Source organism: Engraulis encrasicolus, chromosome 21 (genome assembly GCF_034702125.1).
Source record: "Engraulis encrasicolus isolate BLACKSEA-1 chromosome 21, IST_EnEncr_1.0, whole genome shotgun sequence".
Taxonomy (NCBI): Eukaryota; Metazoa; Chordata; class Actinopteri; order Clupeiformes; family Engraulidae; genus Engraulis; species Engraulis encrasicolus.
Genome location: NC_085877.1, coordinates 37,639,758 through 37,659,133, shown reverse-complemented (window position 1 = coordinate 37,659,133; position 19,376 = coordinate 37,639,758). Strand labels below are relative to the sequence as shown.

General features: G+C 43.9%; 1 protein-coding gene across 1 annotated transcript; it reads right to left on the bottom strand.

Moving 5' to 3' along the window:
* Positions 1 to 1,273: 1,273 nt before the first annotated feature.
* On the bottom strand, positions 1,274 to 16,509 carry LOC134437393 (C-type mannose receptor 2-like). The gene is made up of 9 exons (XM_063186885.1): positions 16,473 to 16,509; positions 13,192 to 13,259; positions 10,649 to 11,012; positions 9,420 to 9,767; positions 7,455 to 7,802; positions 5,787 to 5,975; positions 3,019 to 3,204; positions 1,575 to 1,672; positions 1,274 to 1,402 (listed from the first exon to the last, which is right to left on the bottom strand). The coding sequence occupies exons 1-9, from the start codon at positions 16,507 to 16,509 to the stop codon at positions 1,274 to 1,276; spliced, it is 1,767 nt and encodes a 588-aa protein (XP_063042955.1).
* Positions 16,510 to 19,376: the final 2,867 nt, after the last annotated feature.

Genomic DNA, 19,376 nt, shown 5'->3' with positions numbered 1-19,376 from the left:
TCGTTACTGCAGTATGCATGCAAAGCTAACTGGCTACAATGGGAACTAATGAGACTGAGCCTTCTCTCTGTGTTCTAATTTCTCTGATAGTGCATGGGTGTCATTTAGTTATGAACATGATAACTCTGGGCTCCTCTATGACATGATTTACCACCAGTGTTGGGCAGTAATGCATTAGAAAAGTTTTTAAGTAACTTGCCCAACACTGTTTACCACTACCTCAAGGTCAACTTAACCTGGCTTAACTTAGCTACGGAGCCAGGTTCTTGGAATACCCCCCCTGTCACATCAAATCTCCATAAACGAACACACCAAAATAAAGCCGGCAACCTCTCAGATATCGATTGTAACTATGAATTGGAGGCTTAATTCCCCACTATACTTTTAAAACCGTACTTGGATAACAGTAATGTTGTGTCGTGTTGACTAAAATTAACTCTTGGGGAAACGTGGCCATGGAGGATTCACCTTGCTTGGTGTGTGACTGTGGCATGTAACTCTCACACTCTGAAGCATGTATGGACAGCCTAGAGTCTTCTCAATGATTACTGTATGAAGAAGAGTACTCTCACTCAACCGATCCAAAGCCAACAAGAAGACAGAACATTTAATATAACAATGACATGATCTGAAATATTCTAAAATAATATTCTGTGAAACAACAAATATATTTTTTTCTCATTTCAGCAAAACCATCACCATACAGAACTGAATATCAACACCCAAAAGACATACCGAATGAATATTAAAACAATTAACCTAGTGTGTGTGTGTGTGTGTGTGTGTGTGTGTGTGTGTGTGTGTGTGTGTGTGTGTGTGTGTGTGTGTGTGTGTGTGTGTGTGTGTGTGTGTGTGTGTGTGTGTGTGTGTGTGTGTGTGTTCATTTGTGATGATTAGATGCAATCGTGATTAGGAATGAATAAGGTAATAAAGTTGGCCTACTACATAATGGAAGGCAGTGCCCTAAATTAACTTTCATCACCAGCCAAAATGGCTAACAGATGTTAATCTTACTAGCCAAACACACACTTACTAATGGGTCAAAGTGGCTAGTAAGTTGGTCTTTGCTACCAGCCAAACTGAAATTTCACCAGCATTTGGCCAATTGGCTGATGTTAATTTAGAGCCCTGATGGAAGGTATTTCAAATTGGTTTAATCTGAGCTCAGAAATGGATCGTAATTCTACACAAAGGGAGAACCCAAATAAACTCTCAATCCTGTCTAGTGTGTGCTGCCAGTGTTGACTTCCCCACATAAACTCAGAGTGTGTTTTTAGAGCTCATCTCTCTTCTCCTTCTTCTTGTCGTTCTTCTTCTTGTGGAACACCTTTCCATCTGGCTGCTTCCTCCAGGACAGCTTCACATCTCCTCGAACCCCCTTGGCCTTCAGCCTGGCCCCAATCTGAAGAAGAAAGCCAGAGGTCATTTACAGAACCAGAGGTGTGTGTGCGTGTGCGTGTGCGTGTGCGTGTGCGTGTGCGTGCGTGCGTGCGTGCGTGCGTGCGTGCGTGCGTGCGTGCGTGTGTGTGTGTGTGTGTGTGTGTGTGTGTGTGTGTGGTATGTGCTGGGCTCACCTGCTGAAGGAAGGCTTTCTGCAGGTCAGGATCTTCCATGTCCATATCATCAGATACCTCCATCTCCACCCTCACCAGTTGAGTCCTTTTCACTACAGCTGCATAAGGACAGTAAAGAGAGAGACAGAGAGACAGAGACAGAAAGACAGAGAGCTTTCATTAAGTTACATTTTAAATCTATTGACAAAACAAGCAGGTGAGATGTTGTGAGGTCATGGTGTGGTGAGTGGGGTAAGTGGTGTATTAGGTTTGGTCAGTGTTTCTCAACCTTTTTTTAGGCGAGGCACCCTTTCAATTCATGACAAATTTCAAGGCACCCCAAACCAACAAGCCATAACATGGCATCTCATCCGATACCACACAAGCTTAGAAAAGTAACACATTTGGAGACGTCACACAACCTACGTTTGAAGTTGCAGCTTACTGGCACGACCTAAATGTACTTAATTGTACGTAAATGGCAGATGAAAGATTCCACTGACTAAACATTAATTTATTCATTTAGAAAAATATGTATCATAGTTCATAATTTATTTATCAGCCATGTTTCCGCGGCACCCCGATTGAGGAACACTGGGTTAGGTGACTAAAGTGAGGTAAAGATATGGTGAGCTACTCTATGGTAAAGTGATGATGATGTCTCTGAGGTAGGTAAGCTGAGGTTTGGCAAGGCAAGGTAAGCTAAAGCTGAGGTGAGGGGAGATGTGAGGAACAGTAAGCTTGGTGAGGTGACTGGGGCAAGGTAAGATGTGGTGAGGTTTGGTAATCTAGATGAGCCAAGTGGGTAGGCTACAGCCTGGTCCTCCTGACCAGCCCATAATATTACCATTTCATTTCGTATTTTCATGATCTGGAGGTTGTTTGATCTGATGCGATTGCAGGAAGCGGGAAGGACATTTTCGGGGGGAAAAATCCCAAAAAAACAGGATACATTGTTGAACAAACATGTCTGACGTCTATCTTTGGCGATGTAGGACCGTTTAACAGACATGTCTGACAGAACATCCTACCGTAGGATAAAATTACAATGTAGGACCGTTTGTCAGAACACCGGCCAAATCCTGCCACTCAACATCGCTCCACAGAAAACAGGTACCAGACGTAGTGAGGAGCCAAGTCTCTTGGCGGAAGTACGTAGGATGGTGCGGGAGGCTAGGTATGCTACATGGTAAGATATGATGCGGTACATGGTAAGATGTGAGGAACGGTTAGCTTGGTGAGGTAATGTGACTGTGGTAAGGTACGATGCTAATAATGCGTTTTACTCATAATCGCCTTTCAAAACACTCAAGGACACTATACAAAGATAAGCAATAGTGAAACAACCCAAACAAACCCATATGTGGTGCAATACAAGACTTACCATTGCTGATGATGTCAACAGAGCTGCTTACTGTGGATGCCATTGGGCGGCTGTTTCTCTCTCCTCTGCACTGATACTGACCTGCATCTTGGGGGAGGGTGATGGTGATGGTCTCACTGGTCATACCAGGAATTGGGGTGCCGTCCTTTAGCCAGCCATGCTGATGCCAGTCTGAGTACTCTGGTATGTCACACCTGAGGGTGACTACATCTCCAGAGTAGAAGGGAGGAGGAGGGGACACCACCTCCACTGTAGCATTGGGGAGATCTGAACAAAATTAAACAACTGGTCAGACATAAAAAAGACTGCACACATTATTATCCCATCATGGAAAAAAATCTAAGTGTGGTTTTTGTCACATAAAATGAACTTCTTAAGACATTTTTGCAATTTTTTTCAAAAAAAGTTTTTTGGGGGGGTACTTTTAGGTTTGTTGCCATATGGCAACATTGTGCAGTTACGGAAAGGATCCAGTGTACATTTTCCCTCCAAGACCAAACAAGGGTCATAAAACATTATGGCTTATTTTATAGAAATATAATTGTTTTATCTCAGAAAAACATTGAAAGTTTACCCACAAGTTCAAGGGAGTTATTTAACACATTTTTGCCACTGAGAGAACAAGTGAATACTGTTTATTATATCCCCGAAAAACAGTATTTCAGTGGTATTACTTTGACCAACCACCAATGAATATATTTGCTGTCAACATAAAATTTGTGCATAGATTTGCACAAAAATGTGTATGGTAACTGTCTATAGTATGTACATGGACTGATTTATGTTTGGAAGCAAACACTTTCAAGATGGCCGATTTGCGAGCCAGGCATCTTTCAACATAACCGACAGTTTATTTGTCATAACTTTTGAATGGATGCTTGGATTTACACTAAACCTTGTGTGATAACACTCTATAATGAGTAAATAAGCCATGTAAAATTGTGAGGCCAGTGCTTTCAAGATAGCTGAATTTCAAGATGGCTGACTTTGAAGTTGGCAATCTTTCGAGACGGCCTACCTTTTGTTTACGCCACAACTTTTCAATGGGTGCTTGGATTTGCAGTAAATCCTGTGTGTTAATAATATAATTGGTTTATGGGCTGTTTGAAATTTTGAAATTATGCTTTTAAAATGGCTGAATTTCAAAATGGTTGACTTTGTACAATAATTTTTGATCAGGTTGACAGATTTGCACAAACGTGTGCTAATTAGCCTAATTATAACATACACATGAAGTCAAAACATTTTGGAGGCTTCAAATGGTCAAGATGACAATAGCTTTATGCTCTAATCTGGGGTTTGGGGATTTTTGTGGTATACCTCTGGCAGTCTGGGGAGGCTGCATAGGCCTTGTTCGCTTTTCTGCATGTACTCAGAGTGAAAGCTCATAAAACAGTTCTGTACACCTATTATAACATTTTTAATGTTCATTACAGACTGCCATTTACACTAATTATATAAATATTATCAGTTATCAATCATTCAATCAATAAATAAATCAATTAATCAATCAATTAGAATTGGGTATTTGTATCAATACACTTTCCCTATTGACTGTCTTGTTCCATTACCGCACAATGTTGCCGTATGGCAACATACCTATTTTTCAACATAAAATGGAAATAATTTTAGTTGAAAACAAAACAAATGGTGAAAACAGATCATGACTAACTGTAGATCATCCCAATATTTTTTTAAATTTTGTAAATATTGCAAAAAGTGTGAAAAATCTTGGCCAATGCCAGAGCAATCTGTCAAGGACACACGCTCATGTACAGTGAGGGAAAGAGCGAGCCTGGGGCAGTGTGTGGTGTCATGTGATGTCAAGAAACCACATAATTGGATAAAACAAGGCCACAGTTTCAATATGAAAACCAATCAGTGTATATTATTTATATTTAAATACCAGGAAATGCCAAAAGAATGGTATGTTGCCATATGGCAACACCGTGCAGTATAGGGTTAACACCGGAGAATAATAGCGGAATCTTACAATCTCTGACAACTCTGTTCACCGACTGTAGCAGCAAAAGAAAGGGTCCATAAGCAATAACTGCATGCCCGAACTTTTAATTGAGTACCCTGCTCTATAGCCTTATAAGGTAGTAGGCCTACCACATGCCCCCCACATGCCATCTGGGGTAAAGAGAGTGGCCATGTTGTCAGTAAATAGCTGTAGCCAAATAGAAGTGTGGATGAGATCATAATAAACAACAATAACAACAACAACAACAACAACACTGAGGCAGTCAAGAAGAAAAGACAAAATGTTCTGTTAGCAATAACAACAGACAATTCGGTAACACTTTACTTTACGGATCACTAATAAGGTGGAAATTTTGTGTTAATTTCAAAGTTATTTCATAGTTATTTCAGGGTAATAACTGTTTGTTTTTAGTAACAACAGCAAAATAACCATACAGTTTCCAGTGCATTGTGTGTGTGTGTGTGTGTGTGTGTGTGTGTGTGTGTGTGTGTGTGTGTGTGTGTGTGTGTGTGTGTGTGTGTGTGTGTGTGTGTGTGTGTGTGTGTGTGTGTGTGTGTGTGTGTCAACAAAGTGTCACCGTGCTGCGAGTCATCAGGGTGTCACCACAATGCACTGGAAACTGTATGGTTATTTTGCTGTTGTTACTAAAAACAAACAGGTATTACCCTGAAATAACTATGAAATAACTATGAAATTAACATGAAATTACCACCTTATTAGCGATCCGTAAAGTAAAGTGTTACCGACAATTCTTTCAATTTTCAGGATATTAATTACTCACCATTGCTGATGATGTCAACAGAGCTGCTTACTGAAGATACGGTTGGGGGAGCTTGTCTCTCTCCTCTGCACTGGTACTGACCAGCCTCTAGGGGGAGTGTGATGTTGATGGTCAGACTGGTCTGATCAGGAACTGGGGTGCTGTCCTTTAGCCAGACATACTGAAGCCAGTCTCTGTAGTCTGTTATGTCACACCTGAGGGTGACGACATCTCCAGCATAGAAGGGACTCTGAGGAGAGACCACTTGCACTGTAGCAAGAGGGTTGAGATCTAAGGAATGAACACAACAACAAAATTAAACAACTGCACTTTCTGTGGGCCACAGACTGTTATGAAACGTTTTTTTAATGGTTAATTATTTATTTATACGTTTTTTGTTCAATCATGCTGTCCACTCTTATTTTGAAATTGCGCCCCTCAAAACGAGGTCTCGAGATTGCCGCCATGGCAACGATAACCATATAGATAGCAAAGCCCTCGCCAACACAACTCGAGAGTAGGGTGGTGCGGTGGTGCGGGTAGGTGGTACGGTTCACAAAATTCACGGTTCGGTTCATATCACGGTGTCAAGGTCACGGTTTTCGGTTCTCTACGGTTCTTTTTTTTAGTTCATGATAAATGGTGCACTGGGAATATGAAACAATATTTATATGACTGCAGCTATAAAGTGATGATGCACAAGTTGAATTTGACCTTTTGCATGTGTCTGAGAACTGCCTCTTGTGCTAACCTGCGCTTGCACTTAAACTGTCGTCAGCTGATGTGCGCTGTCTGAGCGTTCCAAATGCCCTCTTTCAATTGGCTAATTGATTGGTCTTATAAGCTAATGTGCTAATCAGAGAGACTGGATAAGATACTCCTAGAATCTCTGTTTTACATATTTTTCTGGGCAGTACATGAATTGCAGTTTGTGATGGATTGCACGGTTCGGTTCGGTATGTGTGTGAATTGTACGGTTTCGGTTTTCGGTGCGGTTTGTGCCATCCCAACTCGAGAGATAGCAACACTGGAGAATAATACAGGAATCTGACAACGCTGTTCATCGACTGTAGCAACAAAAGAAAGGGTCCATAAATGTTGTTTATACATAAACATGGTTCGGGAGGAAGCCTGCAAGTGATTGACAGCTGTCATTACTTGCTTCTGCCTTTGCAGATATTTAAACCCCTCCTTTCCCTTTCACCTGTCTTGCGCTAAGGCTTTCCGGATTGTTCCACCACCTCCCCCTACTCCTCCTATTCACTAGAGCACCCAGCTACACTCCTCTACATAATGGGGGTAGAAGCGGATCTCATCCCGCATGATCTCTGCTTTACCGAGGCCAGCCAGCGTGCCACACACGCATATTGCAATCCAAGCACTCAAGGGCAAACTAGCGAAACAATAATGGCATGCCCAAACTTATAAGTGAGTACCCTGCTCTATAGCCTTGTTCCACAAGCCCCCACATGCCCCCCCCCCCCCACCCCCCCACCCCCACTCCCAGGGACACATGCCCTTCAAAATGTCTGTGCACGCTACAAACACACACACACACACACACACACACACACACACAACACACACACACACACACACACACACACACACACACACACACACACACACACACACACACACACACACACACACACACACACACACACACAATAAAATAAAATGCTGACTCTTCCCATCACCCATCACCTCAGCAATGACACATGGATAACAAATGTTACATTCACAAGTAGTTACACAGAAACACACTACCCTCATCGGTGCAGATGAAGTTGAGTTGCTTGGTCTCTTGAAAGCTAACCCACTGGCCCCCGTCTCTTCTGACTGCCCCCCCTGCTGTGTCCCAGCCCGGCATTCTGTCTGCATTGGAGGCAAAGTTGTCGTAGCTGACAGAGTATCCGTTGACCCAGGACCAAAAGCCAAGGCTGCGGTGGTAGCTCAGGCCCAGCCACACGTGGGGAGATGTGGCTGCTTTGGCCCACCCCTCCACCCAGCGCTGGATCTTCTCAGAGGTCACAGACACCAGGTCCACATGGTGCTGTCTGCAGTACTGCATAGCATCCATCCAGGTCTTGTTCTCACGAACCAGGACCAGCTTGTCTGGGGAGAATGAGAACAACCATGATGTCAGTAAATAGCTGTAGCCATATAGTGTGGATGAGATCATAATAAACAACACATCAAAAAAAAAACATTCGTAAGCAGTAACAAACATTTTTCTTTCAACTTTCAGCACCTAACCCCCAGACAGCAGCCCTCAACTGCCTTGCACATTCGACACCCTCCACTCAGCACCGTCGCCGCCCCAGCAACCAACGCACCCTAGCATAGCTGCTAGGAAGTGGTGAAAGCCAGCAGCCAACGAATGCCAAACATCTCAACTGCCTCACAAACAACTCGTCAGTAAGCCTCTGCCTCAACTGCTGCACACACTTGGCATTTATATGCATTCGTCAGTTTCTATTTTTATCAAATGCATGGAACGCATGTATGATTGGAGTAAGACGGAGGAGGAAAGCTAGAAGCCAGGAGCAGACGGGCAGTGAGCTGGCCACTCACTGCAGGCCCACCAACTGGAGGGTGTTGTGGTTCAGGGCTGAAACACCCAGAAAAGGTTGGACACCACCTGATGACATCTGCTCCTGGCGCAAGGCTACAGCTACCTGCTAAGGTGATTGAGGAAGGCACCTCATGTGCATTCAGCAAGTAGTTTATGAATGTGTATTCCCTATGTTTGCCTGTTATTGATACAATAAAGTTGAATGTTTGTTTCAAGTCTTTATTTCTCTCGCTGACCCATGGGCACCGGAGGAGGTGCGACAGGCAGCAATGCACAGCCGGTTTTAACAGCTATCTGTATAATCCTGACTAACCATTGCGGATGATGTCAACACACAGAGCTGCTGCATACTGAAGATGTGATTGGGCAATCTTGTCTCTCTGCACTGCATGTACTAGGCTTCTCTTCCTTATGCTTTCAAACCAAGGCACAAAAACTCAAAAAGTACAGAAGGCAAACATTGAAATAAGAGCACAAAACCACTAGGTCACCAACGTGATTGCTTGAGGGAGGTCATAGACCGAAACGTCGCAAATAAAGACTCTGCGAATGTGAACCGTGTGCGGGAGCTTTTTTGTCTCTGCAATACAAGACTTACCATTGCTGATGATGTCAACAGAGCTGCTTACTGTGGATGCCATTGGGCGGCCGTTTCTCTCTCCTCTGCACTGGTACTGACCTGCCTCTAGGGGGAGTGTGATGGTGATGGTCTGGTTGGTCTTACCAGGAACTGGGCTGTAGTTGTCCTTCAACCAGATATACTGCCAGTCAGTGTAGTTGGTTATGTCACACCTGAGGGTGACGACATCTCCAGAGTAGAAGGGAGTCTGAGGGGACACCACCACCACTGTAGCAGTAGGGAGAGCTGAGGAATGAAGACAAATACACCAACATGATGTGTAGTTTCAGAAGTTGCCATAAGATAGTGCCACCACCACTGTAGCAGGAGGACTGAGATCTTTATCATGAAGACAATAACAAAACCAAGGACAAAACAAACAACAACTGGCCAGAGATAAATAAACATGTGCATTTACAGATATCCACTCATATTATTTATAAATAGGGTCAGAGTAAATAAAAGCACAAAAACAAAGAGCATGACAGGATTCATTGTATTTATATTATGCTGCTGATTTTAAGGCCAAATATCTCACCCTCATAGCAGATAAAGCCTTTCTGTTGGTCACAGCTGTGATCATTCCACTGACCAGAGCGAGATTTCATTTCAACACAGAACCCTTGTGGATTGTCGCCACCATAGTTGGGCTCTCCACGTTCCCAATGGCGAAAGGAGGAGCTGCTGCCATCTGACCACTCCCAGGCATCTCTGAACAGGCCAATCCAGACATGGACACCTCGTAGTCCACTAATTAGATATCTGATTTGGTCGTTCTCTGTCTGGTTCCTCACACTGGCCAGGTCTGTGTGTTTCTCTCTGCAGTATTTCTGAGCTTCTGTCCAGTTCTTAGCTTCGTTAATCAGCACAAGTGAGGAGTCTGCCCCTGTTGTAATGCACGTCATGGTTATTGCATATGGAAAAATATCTATAAATAGCCAACAAAATGATTGATAGCCTATATGGACTATACAATTTTTTGGATAGGAATCCAGTCACATTTTTATATGGCACATGGAACAAAAGTGGGCCTTGTTTTCCTCCCATGTACTTACACATTCTAACATGCATGTACAGTATTTGTGTGTGAGTGTGCATGTATGGTGCTTGATCTCCTTGTGCTGTCCTTGTGTACATGTATTGTGTATTGGGTTGTGTATTTTGTGTCTTCATGCTGTTCGTTAACACGTTATGATGTTGGTGAAAGTCAATTTCCCTTTGGGGACAATAAATAAATCTATCTGTCTATCTATGCAATATAGACAGTGAGCATGGAATGTGTATTGAGACGTTTACTGCACCTGTATGGAAAAAAATTGCCCCACACAAGGTTTTCACAACCGTCTAAGTTTTATACATCTTTTCCCTATGGTGAACTGAGACATGGCACTGTCTAACGGTCTGAAATAATGTAAATAGTGCATCTGTGTGCAATCACGAGTGAATAAGGGGTGCATTCCTATATGCGGACTCCCGTCCTCCCTTGCTCACTTATGACCTCATGATGACGTCACGTGTCGACAACAGAATTGTATTTCAATTTCTCACAAAAGCTTGATTGTAACGTCATTTTCTCATTTGCAAACGGGATGGTGAATGAAGAATAGTCCCCCAAAAATTGTTGTGGCTATAGGCTGAAAGCGGGGGAAACTGAATTGTTTTCTCCACGGAGGCGGGGCGTCAGCAAAACACGAGGCCAAATGCACAGACTGAGGACGGAGTCCGCATATTGGAATCCACCCCTGAGAAATCAAAATGGAGTCTCACCATTGTAGCAAATGAAGGGCAAGGTTGCAGGGCACCGAAGGTCATGCCACTGTCCCCCGCCCTCCTTCTCAGTGCCCACACATTCCTGCCCCATTGACCAGCCGTTTGGTTCGCCATCATTCCAGTTCCTGAACTCAGCCTCATTCCCTTCATAGAAATTTGTGTCGGCCAGAGACCACTGCCAGCTCCTTCCCTGCTTCAGTCCAATCCAACCCCTCCACCCCGCCCCAACACCTGCATCCTGCATCTCTCTCTTGATCTCATCTATCTGTGCCATGTTGTCTATGGTGGCCAGGTCAGTGAACTCCTCTCTGCAGTACTGCTGAGCTGCTGCCCAGGTCTTCCCCTCCTTCACCACATGGAACTGACGTGGCACAGAGGAGGAGAGACCACACACACCTAGGAGAGAGAGAGAGAGAGAGAGAGAGAGACTTTATTAATCCCCAAGGGGGAAATTGAGTGCCACCTGGTCATACACACAACACATAACAGGAAGACAGGACAAATACATAATAAATAAGAGCTAAGAAATAAATAAAAAAACAGTCCATCATAAAAGCACAAGGAATCTCAACAACATTATAAAACCACCAAAAAGCCACTCAGCAGCTGTTGTTAAAAATTCTGATAGCGGCAGGAATAAAAGATCTTCTAAACCTTTCCATGGAGCATCTAGAGGACCCTTTGGCCTCTGCCCCTTTTTGTGATCAAGCTGAACAATGGGTGGTCGTCCATGCTCAGTACACTTTTCATCTTCCTCATTGTCCTCTCCTCTAAAAATCTGCTCCACCAAATTAAAACATACAGCCGTGATGGACCCCGCTTTCCTGATGAGCTTATTCAGCCTGTTCCTGTCCTCAAGTGACATCCCTCCACCCCAGCACACAACAGCATAAAATAAAACACTTGCCACAATCCCATGGTAAAATGTGTTTAAAATAGGTCTCCCCAAGTCAAAAGACCTCAATTTCCTTAATGGTACACTGTGTAAGATTTTTAGTTGTTTATTCCCAGAACTCATGCTACCTATTCTCGAATGTTACCTTTTTCATGAATACTTACCACCACCATCAAATTCTAAGTATTCATTATGACTGGGAAAATTTCAATTCTCATGAATGAAAAGTTCGATCTTCTCCATGGTCCGCCATTTTGAGTTTCAAAAAATAGACATTTTTAGCTGCAAAAATGACCAGGCCAAATGAAAGGCCATACTAGAAAATATTAGTTTACTGTTACTGGGTAAATGTTCGTGTAAAGATCACATTTGGCAATAGGCAGCCCAATTTCAATGAGCAGCACAGTTACAGTACCCTTTTTAAACCATTTCCTGCACAGTGTACCTTTAATAAGAAAAATCTTGACTGGGCTTTCTTAAAAATGACCCTGCTGTTTTCCCTCCAGTCGTGCTTGTTGTCTAGGTGGACGCCTAGGTATTTGTTGGAGGGAACAGCTGCTACTGGATGAGCTTTAATTAAATTAGGAACTGGTACATTTATATGTTTTCTAAAATCAATGATCAGTTCCTTTGTCTTCTCAACATTTAAAATCAGATGGGCATCTGCGCACCAGCTAACAAAATTATTTACCTCATCCTGATATGTAGCACAATTATCATTATTAATTTAGCCCACTAATGCAGAGTCATCTGAAAACTTCTGCAGATGACAGGAGGAGCTACCATGTCTGCAGTCACAGGTCTGTACTAAAAAAGGAGATAAAACGGTTCTCTGTGTTTGTTATAATGGAGTCTGATATGCTATTGTGAATTCTTACTGGGGTCTTTTTGTGAGGTAGTCTGTGATCCAGCTATGTTATGAAGTTTGTGTGTGTGTGTGTGTGTGTGAGGGTGAGAGAGAGAGAGAGAGAGAGAGAGAGAGAGAGAGAGAGAGAGAGAGAGAGAGAGAGAGAGAGAGAGAGAGAGAGAGAGAGAGAGAGAGAGAGAGAGAGAGAGAGAGAGAGAGGAAGTCAGCCATGGGAGGTCAGCAGTAATGCTGTAGTAGGCCTACATTTGAATTCTAATACCCAGTTGAGGTGTTAGCTTTGCAATACAACAATATGAATTCCAGTGTACAGTTAAGCTACAGTGTCAGCTTTTCCTATCGACAGCCCTACACACACACCTACACCTACACACTTGGGTGCATCAAACACCCCTCGCCTCCCCCCTAGCATCAAACGCATGCTCTTGCAGCAGGCTATTGTTCCTTTACACTATCATAACTCCCTTGTAAATTTCTAGCAAATTTGATTGATGTTAAAAGGTACATTTTGAATGGGCATTTTTAGCTAAATCTGTGCAAAGTGTATTTTGAGACTGTTTAGTCAGGAAGTCATTTGGAAGAATGCTCCAAGTGCTTTTCCAGGTGCTCCCATATTTCTGTGAATTCAAATGTAGGCCCTATGACCCATGGCAAGGAGAAAAGCATGTTCTCTTAAGCCGGCCATACACTGTGCAATATTTTCAGTTGTGGGCATTAAGCTCCTGCCCACACTGCACGAGGAAATTTCGCGATTTAAAAGTTCATATCTCACGTCCTCACACTATACGAGCGGTCGGATGTGAGCAGAATGGTCCGACTGTGCGACAGGGCACGCGTGTTTCCCGGGGCTGCAGAGGAGGGAACATGCGCATCTGAGGTGGAAATGAGGTCGCGCTTAACAGCGAATCGCACGGCAGTATTAATTAGTACATGTGAAGTGTCAAATCGGGTCGTAGCACTGCATTAACTGTGCAATTTATGCACGAGGCACAACCAGGATTTCAAACAGTTTTGATTTTCTTGCGACCCTGCGATTGAACGATCGCGAGGTGAAATCGCTTGTCGTTACCCCATGTACACTGCACGATGCGAGACTCACGATTGACCTGCGATTGAACAAGAAATCGACCCATCTCTCAAAAAGTCGTGCGAGTGCCAAATCGGGGCAAAAGTCGCACAGTGTAAGCCCAGCTTTAGTTTACTTGGAAATGCGGGAACATGAGTTTGTAGACCATAAGGCCTATTTTTGAATAATTTCTTTAAAATGTGGGAACATGGAGCAGCAAGTGTAAGCTGTGGGAGCAACTGGCTGTGGGACCAATGGGCTGTGGGAACAGAGCTGACCCCACATGTGACAATTCTGTAAAAGCGGAGGATTTTCAAACGTTGGGGCGTTTGATGCTCCCTACTACACACACACGCACACGCACACGCGCACGCACACACACACACACACACACACACACACACACACACACACACACACACACACACACACACAAATTCAGTGTATCTCTCATGGTTTCTAATAATGCTAGTGTTCACAGTTCTCTGTAAGCAATAGAAATGCGAACAGCAGCATTCAAATATGGGCAGCATGCAAATATGACTGGACACTCACTAAGACAGCCACACACGACAGAGAGACAGAGACAGAGAGAGGGAGAGACACAGACAGAGAGAAAGAAAAAGACAGACAGACAGACAGACAGACGGACAGCCAGACAGCACATGCATCAGATGCCGATCTATGCCGATGACACACATTATTATATATCTCTGTTGAGCCTAGCCAAACCACTGCCATTCATGCCTTGACTAAATGCATGTCTGATGTAGGCTGGTGCGCTAAGCGCTGGGGGTGGGGCTCCGCCGCGCTGGCTTCCATGGGTGTACCTGAACTCGTTTGATGCAATTGGCAGGCGCACCTGTGGTGGTTGGCGGCGGATGAGCAGGGTAGTCTATGGTTTTAAAATGGCGTTTTGCTCATTGTTCGAGAGAGCAGGGTCAGAGCAGGGCTGCTGAGCTGTCTGCCACAAGCTGTCGTGCCGGGACGTGGGCTGTAGCTGTGTCCATTGCGTGCGGCCGGTCGCTTTGGGAACTGTGGGTAAGTTGCATTTGGGTATTGCCTGTGTTATAGTTGAATTAAGACATTAAGGAGCCCACGTCCGGCAGCAATGGCTGAGAGGCCAGCAGCAGCACGGGAAATTGGTTTGGTACATTTCGGGGGATTGACTATTTCTCCGACGCTGTTAAACTGTGTGTGTGTGTGTGTGTGTGTGTGTGTGTGTGTGTGTGTGTGACCCAGCGGTACTGTGTAGTGACATTTGGGTACCTCCGCTGAGTAGGCTACATAGGAGGACTGTAGGCCTACAACAGTTAGACCTACTTTATGGGTGTAGTGAATCCTAGGCTACTGTAATTGGTGTGGCCCAGTGTGCAACGTGATGTTCTCGGGCATTAATGAGTGTCAGTTATTATGGTTTGCCGTGGTTGCCTTTCGTGCACTGATGAGATTAAATGACAATGAATTGTTGTGATTTTCCCTATTTATAGATTGCAGTGGTGTGACTTGTGAAACTTAACTTAACTTTTGTACGGTCCTCTTGTTACCTCCAGATTGTGATTTTATTTATGCAAAAACGCACACAGCACTTTATATCGCTGCTGGTTGAATGAAACTTTTTGTATTTTATTTCTATTGTCTACATTGTATTTTAAATCATGACATTGTGAAAAATAAACTATCCTAACCTTTATTCCTTTTGTCTGTCTTTCCTGAATCGTGTAGAACCTGTGGTCTAAATTTCACCTCTTACACTGCCATCACAGATTGGATGAACAGTAACTTCCGAAAATTAAATGAGGATAAAACTGTGTGGATAAATGAGGATAAAAAGTGTTGCTCATTGCCCCTAAGGAAAAACGTGCAAAACTCCACTCAAGCCAAGATGACTTAAGCATGCACATTAAAGATAAGGTAACTAGCCTAGGTGTGGTCATAGACTCGGATTTGAGCTTTGAGCCTCACATCAACAAGATAACAAAATCTGCTTTTTTCCATCTTAGAAATGTCAACAAACTGCGCAGCTTGGCCCCCCAACAAGACGCTGAAAAACGTATTCATGCCTTTGTCACCAGTAGGCTAGACTACTCTAATGCTCTCTTCTCTGGTCTGCCAAAAAAGTTAATTGACAACTTGCAACTGATTCAAAATTCTGCAGCAAGAATAGTAACAAGAACCAGAAGGGGAGGGCACATCACTCCTGTCTTGGCAGACCTGCACTGGTTACCTGTCTTATACAGAATTGACTTTAAGATTCTGCCGACAGTATTTAAAGCATTAAATGAACTTGCCCCTAGTTACATGCACCCCCCCCAAAAGAAGATTAGCGACGCCGCGTTCGTTTGCTATGCGCCCAAGAGATGGAACACCCTCCCCATCGAGATCCGATCAGCCAGCTCCGTCGACTCCTTCAAGAAGCAGCTGAAGACCCACCTTTTCACCCTTGCCCACTCCTAGCTGCCAAGGCGTCACAGTGTCCCAGCTGCCGCAGCATCCTTACTGTTCACAACCAGCCCTGGCAGGGGGCTCCCCTAGGTGGCCGCTGGTCTCTGCCTGAGGTTTCTTCCTGGCTATAGGGTTTTTTTTCAGACCTCATTGAGCTTTTCCCCCTACAAACTATGAATCAAGCGAAAGGGAGTTTTTCCTCACCCCTGATGCCACCAGGGGCTGCATCTGAGTGTGACTATCTATGACTTATGCTAGACCCAGTCAGTATGGACCTTACGCGTATAAGAATCCTGGTCCTAACCTACGTTGACCTTATGACTTCTACAATCTCTATCTATCTCTTCTTCCTCTGCCTTCTTGCTATTTCTGCCTCTCCTCTCTACCTCTCCTTTTAAATCCATCTCTAACAATGATGTTTTTCCCATTTGTTAAGCACTTTGAGTTGCATGCCTTGTATGATACAGTGCTATACAAATACAATTATTATTATTATTATTATTATTATTGTTGTTGTTATTATAGAAGCAGTAAGTGGACCTGCACTGACCTGGGAACAGGAGCATCAGCAGGAGGAAAATCCCCATCTCTGTGGAGGCTGAGAAGAGAATGTGGAAGAGGTCAGACAAAGGTCAAACACACATTAGGGATATATCACAGCTACTTTGATGTGATGTAATGTATGCACAAATGAAAAAATGGCCATACTCAAGCTATAAATACAGTAGACAACAATAGATAATTTGTCCATATTTAGATTGTTTTATTGTTTCGTTATTATTTATAAAGCACATTGGGTTACCTTATGTATTAAATGGGCTATATCTATACATACACATAACTCACACCTGATGTTCAATGAAAAAAACCCAGCTAAAACTATAACAACTGATTTATGGTTTTGTGGTGCTGACCATGTTTTGTGTGTGTGTGTGTGTGTGTGTGTGTGTGTGTGTGTGTGTGTGTGTGTGTGTGTGTGTGTGTGTGTGTGTGTGTGTGTGTGTGTGTGTGTGTGTGTGTGTGTGTGTGTGTGTGTGTGTGTGTTATTTTTTGTGTGTGTGTGTGTTATTTTTGTGTGTGTGTGTGTGTGTGTGTGTGTGTGTGTGTGTGTGTGTGTGTGTGTGTGTGTGTGTGTGTGTGTGTGTGTGTGTGTGTGTGTGTGTGTGTGTGTGTGTGTGTGTGTGTGTGTGTGTGTGTGTGTGTGTGTGTGTGTGTGTGTGTGTGTGTGTGTGTGTGTGTGTGTGTGTGTGTGTGTGTGTGTGTGGAGGGGGGGTGACACATACAATTTGTTTATTTTATATTACTGCAGATGTAGGAAATGGATATCACTCAATTTGCGATCCATTTCCTACTACTAGATTACTTCAGATACGCACCAACAAGACGGAAGAGCGCGGTGTGTGGAAGATAACCATATTACTGAAGATATAAATCAGCCTGAGACTTAGTATAATGCATGAAATGGAGACATGTATATTTTTATTGTACATGGTTCCTAATAATAAACTGAATTGGGTCATTTAATGTGAAATCAGACACTTTGGGACCCGCCCGACACAGATTTCAATCATACTTGCTGTGCCTGTTAAGTAGCAAGGTAGCACCCAGAACTGCATTTGTGTGAATCTGACGCCAATATTAAGGGAGAAACAGACTAGCAAATGTTTAACATTTAATGTTTACATATGAGAGTAGGACACTATACATTCAGCCTTGATCATATCAGTCAGTGTAAGTCACAAAAAGATGTCTGTGGTGTTACTTGAAAGCTCTTATTTTCATTTAAAAAAAACCAAAAAAAACTTGAAAGCTCTTTTCTGGCTCTACAAATTACACAAACAGCATGGAATACAACAACCCTCGGAATATGAATTATGATCAATTGAAAAATTAAAAATTGAATAAAAAAAATAATCTATTTTAAAATGGCCAGTTCCTTGTCTGAGCTGCATGAGTCCATGGTGAGCTGCATTAATTCATGTTATATCTCTATAATTACCTTTGCTGAAATGATTACAAGATATATAAAACATGACCTAATATACTGTATGTCTGAACAATAGTAGTATTAAGTGCCTCTCACCTTAAGGAGTCTGTGTCCAGTCAGTGTGTAGTGGTGAGGTCAACCCTGTGGTCAGTGTGTGTGTCGCTCCGTCTGACACTTCAGCCCAAATGATCGGCTCTGCCGAGCTCTTTGACGTTAAATTCCTCATCATGGTTACGTCACATATTGATTTTTCCCCTTTTCAAACAATGTGTGTTCTGTCTGTGTGTGTCTCTGATCAGAATCATATTTCCCATTTGCATGCTGCCCAGCAAACCTGCAGTTTACAAGCCTACTGTAGTCAGCCCCCAGTTCTACACACACACACACACACACACACACACACACACACACACACACACACACACACACACACACACACACACACACACACACACACACACACACACACACACACACACACACACACACAGGCAAGTTAGAGAGTGAGGTACCCTGAGCATGGTATTGTCTCCCCCATTCTCCTCCATGACTGAGGTACCCTGAGCATGGTACTCTACTGTCCCCCATCCTCCTCCATGACTGAGGTACCCTGAGCATGGTACTCTACTGTCCTCCATCCTCCTCCATGACTGAGGTACCCTGAGCATGGTACTCTACTGTCCCCCATCCTCCTCCATGACTGAGGTACCCTGAGTATGGTACTCTACTGTCCCCCATCCTCCTCCAAGACTGAGGTCCCCTGAGCTTGGCACTCTACTGTCATCCATTCTCCTCCATGACTGAGGTACCCTGAGCATGGTACTCTACTGTCCCCCATCCTCCTTCATGACTAAGGTCCCCTGAGCATGGCTCACTACTGTCCCCCATCCTCCATGACACTCTGAGCATGGTACTCTACTGTCCCCCATCCTACTACCTTGCATGGAAAGGGGGGGGGGGGGGCACGACGACAAAGGGGTCACTTGTCCTGGGCCCAGGGTGAGAGGGGGCCCAGAATTGGATGCTCATTACATTGCATTGACTGGGTTTGGGGCCGTTTCAGATGTCTTTGTCCCGGGCCCAGCCAAAGCTGTCAGCGTCCCTGCTTACGGTGAACTGAGAAGAGTGGCATTGTAAACGGCAGGTGTACTGGGCAGCATGCAAATATGACTGCACACCCACTCAGTAGAGCCTAGGCCAAGCACACAGGAGAGAGGGAGAGGGAGAGAGAGAGAGAGAGAGAGAGAGAGAGAGAGAGAGAGAGAGAGAGAGAGAGAGAGAGAGAGAGAGAGAGAGAGTGAGTGAGTGAGTGAGACAGACAGACAGACAGACAGACAAACAGAGACAGCGAGACAAACAGACAGACAGACAGACAGACAGAGACAGCGAGACAAACAGACAGACAGAGACAGTGAGACAAACAAACAGACAGACAGAGACAGACAGACAAACAAACAGACAGACAGA